Here is a 4,380-nt window from a genome sequence, read left to right as displayed (position 1 = left end):
TTCATGAAATGAAAGCCATTGTACGGATCTATCTCACACCGCTATAAGAAGATGATCCAAACGCTCGTTTTATTCTGTTTAAGTTTTGTTCCTCTTGTTGGTGAGTAATAGTTATTTGACTACTTTTTAGCTTCAAGGTTGCTCTTTTTAGTATTTAAAGCATTTCGAATATTGAAAATATTTACTTAATTCATCTTCAGGAGTGTTTGGTGTTGAGACAGAAGAGATCGTGCCAGCGATGGAGGGAGATTCGTTCACTCTCCGTACCGGTCTTGCAAAAATACAAAAGGAAGATGAGATCGAGTGGCGCTTTGGACTGAGCAGAACTCGTTTAACCAGATTAGCGTCGGGAAACATTACAATTTACAGTGACGAGAAATTTGGAGACAGACTGCAGCTCAAAAGAGAGACTGGAGATCTCACCGTCACAAACATCACTAATGAACATAGTGGTGTTTATCAGCTGAGCATCATTATCGGTAATAAGAAGTCAACCAAGCGATTCGCTGTCAATGTTTATGGAGAGTTGAAGTTGTAGACGTTGTAAACATTATGAAGTCTTTATAGTTTTGTTTATGTTTCCCCTTTCGTGTGTTTCCCAGCTCCTGTGCCTATTCCTTTAATCTTCAGTGATACTTCACAGTGTGCTATATCGGCTGAAAGATCATCAAGGATCTTCCTGTGTTCAGTGTTGAATGTTAGTTATGTGACTCTCTCCTGGTTCAAAGAAAACAGTTTATTGTCCAGCATCAGTGTGTCTGATCTCAGCATCAGTCTCTCTTTACCTCTGGAGGTGGAATATCAGGATAAAAACACCTACAGCTGCATGGTGAACAATCCTGTCAGCAACCAGACCAAACACCTGGACATTACTCAACTCTGCCAAATGCATTCAGGTAGTCTGGATTCAGTTTGTGTATTTTCATGAAAAAAAGTGTTCTGTGCTTGATTTATTGTCTTTCCTCAGACTGCGACCTTTGTTTTGACTCACCTGAAGCTGTGATCCGATTGGTCATCTCTGCTCTGATAAGCGTGGCTGCTGTTGTTGCTGTTGTTCTTCTGGTTAATGACATTAGATTTGGAAGATCGCAGACTATCAAAAAGCGATGTACATGATATTTGCAACAACAATAAATGGGTGTTTTTTGCTTCTTTAACTTCCTATCTCAACATTTATTTTACTATGTTTTGCATTATATGTTAGTTAGACATTATTTAAAGTAAAAGAGCAAATAAGCCTTATAATGGCAAAGCATCCTGCCTAATGTTTTCTATATACATCTCATATGTTTTTTTATTCATTTCCAATGAAAACAATCCAGCAAACATCCAGCCTGTTGTTTTATACATTTAGCTTTATTATGTATTTGCTTCCCGATCATTCTGCATATATATATATATATATATATATATATATATATATATATATATATATATATATATATATATATATATATAAGCTCTGGTCACAAATCTGCTCCATTTATATTACAGTGATTATGTACTCGTGTGATTAGAGTAATCTTCTTCATCTGTCTTGGTCCTGAGGTTGATTCTCTTTATTGTCACTGAAACCTGTTACAAAAACATATAAATAGTCACAAATGAATTACAATGGTAATTAATAAATAACGTTTTGGTCATGTGAAGTAAAAGCTACCTAAACACAACGTAACATTTAATTTACCTTTTGCTTGTGTTGTATTTATAAATATATAAATATAGTTAATAGGTGCCAAGAAGCTCCTTAATAAATGTTATTTGTTGTCATTAGGCTTCCGAAATTAATTACAAGTCAATTCATAGTAAATAACAGAGAAAATAAAAATAATTCTAAGACATTACTGTGGCAGACAAGTTAATTAAAAGACAAGTATAACAAGCCTAAAACTATATCTTGTCACAAAAATGTTTAAGAAAGTTTTATATACACTTATGCAGACACACAAATGAAACACACACGCACACAAATACAGCAGTGCAAACATAATGGAACTGATTGTTATCTTACCACACTGGCTATCCAGATTAGAGCATTCCATCCTCTGCTAGATGCAAACACAGATTTAATGTAAATACTCACACAGATTATGACCTTTTTTGTTTCCTTATGAATAAAGAAAACCTGCACAAGATCGGTGCTGTCTTTATTTCTTTATTAATGGTCAACATATAGATACCATATTCAGACCACCATCAGACTTTATTAAAATCAGAAACTAAAGCTTTTTTTTTTTTTTTGTCCTAATAATTTCATCAGTAAGTAATACTTACGCCTTTGGGTTTCTTTTCTACGTTTCTTTTTGCAGTAGCACACAAGAGCAACTGCCACCCCAACCAGCAGACCACCACCAACACCACAGAATATCATTATTATGTCACGTAAAGACAAACTCATTGCTGTGAAGATAAAGACAAACAGTCATTAGTATGAATATGTGTATGACCTATAACAAACTCTAGAAACATCAGCACTATATAACCTGAGTGAACATCTGATACTGTAAAGATAAAGAGAGAGTCATTAGTGAATTAATTTGTCTGATCTACTCACCACTGACTGTAACACTGAAGGTCCTCTCTAAGGAGTGTGAGCTGCCGCTCAAGTTTAAATGATAAACTCCAGAGTCTGTGGTTCTGGTGTCACTGATAGTGAGAGATCCAGTGTTTTCATTTTTCTGCAGTCTGCCTTTGAATCTCTCATAACTGCTGTCATGTAATGAGAACTGATTGGTCCCTTTATTGATTTCTGCAATGATATGGTCTTCAAACTTCCACAATATCAAATCGTATCCCTCTAATTTAATAAGACTAGTGCTTAGAGTGACAAGTTCTCCCACCTTCACTGTTATGTTATTTACACCACCTGTCACAGAAACAAACAAACAAATAAATAAATAAATACAAATTGATTACTTATACTTAAATAACATTACACAGGATTCAATATTGATTCATTTGAGACATTTTTTAGATACACAGTCAGCAAGGCCTGTGCCAAATTGCCAGATACATAAACCCTTGATTTCAACAGCGCAGTAAATAATGTGCATTATTACTTTAACGTAGTTTTCAACCTTTTTGGCACAAAAGCCCCCCATGGTCCAACACATTTTTTTATACCTGTATTTCTGCTGTAGTTATGACAAAGCTGCTTGTTTTATAAACAATAACCGAGTATATAAGTATATGAAATTATTTAACATGATTCATTTTTTATTTCAAGAATTTCAGTTAGAATAATATTTATTAAGAAATGGAAAAATGTTATTCAAACATGTACATCTTGATTTTATGTATTTATTAAATTAAATTTATAGTTTGATTAGTTCTTAATAATATCTTAATGATAATTTATGTATTTTTTTTTCTTTTTCTTTTTTTTCTTTTAAGTCTGTCTGCAGCCCCCTGGAAGTTTTCTGAGGCCCTTTAGTGGTCCCAAAACCTTGGTTGAGATCCAAAACACTTTATTTTGACATTTGCGAACTTTTTTTAGCATTTTATTTTAGCATTTACATATTCCCAAATATTTTGGCCATTATACATTATATTACAAAGTTAGTTGCATAGTTGAGATGACAGAAAACAACTGGCAGTTTTTATTTTTTATTTTTTGCTTGTTTATACAAATGCATAAATATTCAATTTTCATGATGCAGTGGCTTATGAATTGTTAGAGGCTGCTACTTTATTATTTGTCTGGTTTAGGTTTTATGATGTTGAAAGACATGCTGATTTTCTTTCTTGATTGATTTGCTGCCTAGTTATGAAGACCGTATTACCATTTGATTCAAGATCCTTGAGTCACATTTTCATTCTGGCCAGATAAATACACATTTGGGGCCATGGTCCATTTTAGATTATACTGTGACCAGGTTAACAGGTTTCCCACCCTACTAAATTCGTTCTTTCACATGAGAGATTACTTCATAATACGTATTTATTATTTCCTAATTATTCACCGACACGCCACATGAGATGTTTCAGAACAGTTAGTAGCCTAATCTTTTTCGGGTCGAGGCATGTTGTCAATTTAATAATTATCCTACTATGTTAGTTGACTGCAGACTGCATGTTAACTTATTTTTACGTGTTATTTTTTAGCAACTAAACTTAGAGTCATAACAGAAATAATTTGTAAATCTTACAATTTTACAGAAACTTTGAGCTACTCACCAATAGTAATTTTGAATTTCCTGTGCAAGATCATACGAATGGTGTTGATCTCCACTTTATAAACTCCAGACTGTTTCATTTGGATGTTTCTAATGGTGAGATCTCCGGTCTGATTATTCTGATAAATGTTATTCCATCTCCCGTCAACAGCGCTGTTTAATCCATTAACTTGCTCGAGACCATGGTCGGTACCAAAATTTGTTT

The 4,380-nt window shown here is 33.7% G+C and overlaps 1 protein-coding gene across 1 annotated transcript; it reads left to right on the top strand.

The window, feature by feature from the left end:
- Positions 1-218: 218 nt before the first annotated feature.
- On the top strand, positions 219-1,116 carry LOC141337960 (uncharacterized). The gene is made up of 3 exons (XM_073843534.1): positions 219-520; positions 602-914; positions 968-1,116. Exons 1-3 carry the CDS (start codon positions 239-241, stop codon positions 1,114-1,116), a joined length of 744 nt encoding a protein of 247 aa, XP_073699635.1. The 5' UTR covers positions 219-238.
- Positions 1,117-4,380: the final 3,264 nt, after the last annotated feature.

The sequence above is a fragment of the Garra rufa genome, chromosome 7, assembly GCF_049309525.1.
Source record: "Garra rufa chromosome 7, GarRuf1.0, whole genome shotgun sequence".
NCBI classification, from domain to species: Eukaryota; Metazoa; Chordata; class Actinopteri; order Cypriniformes; family Cyprinidae; genus Garra; species Garra rufa.
The sequence above is the reverse complement of the archived record's forward strand: the minus strand, read 5'-3'. Positions and strand labels throughout refer to the sequence as shown.

Coding starts and splice junctions, on each gene's coding strand:
- LOC141337960 (XM_073843534.1), top strand. CDS start 239: ATGGAGGGAGATTCGTTCACTCTCCGTACCGGTCTTGCAAAAATACAA. Junction 521..601: donor GATTCGCTGTCAATGTTTAT/GGAGAGTTGAAG, acceptor GTGTGTTTCCCA/GCTCCTGTGCCTATTCCTTT. Junction 915..967: donor AGGTAGTCTGGATTCAGTTT/GTGTATTTTCAT, acceptor GTCTTTCCTCAG/ACTGCGACCTTTGTTTTGAC.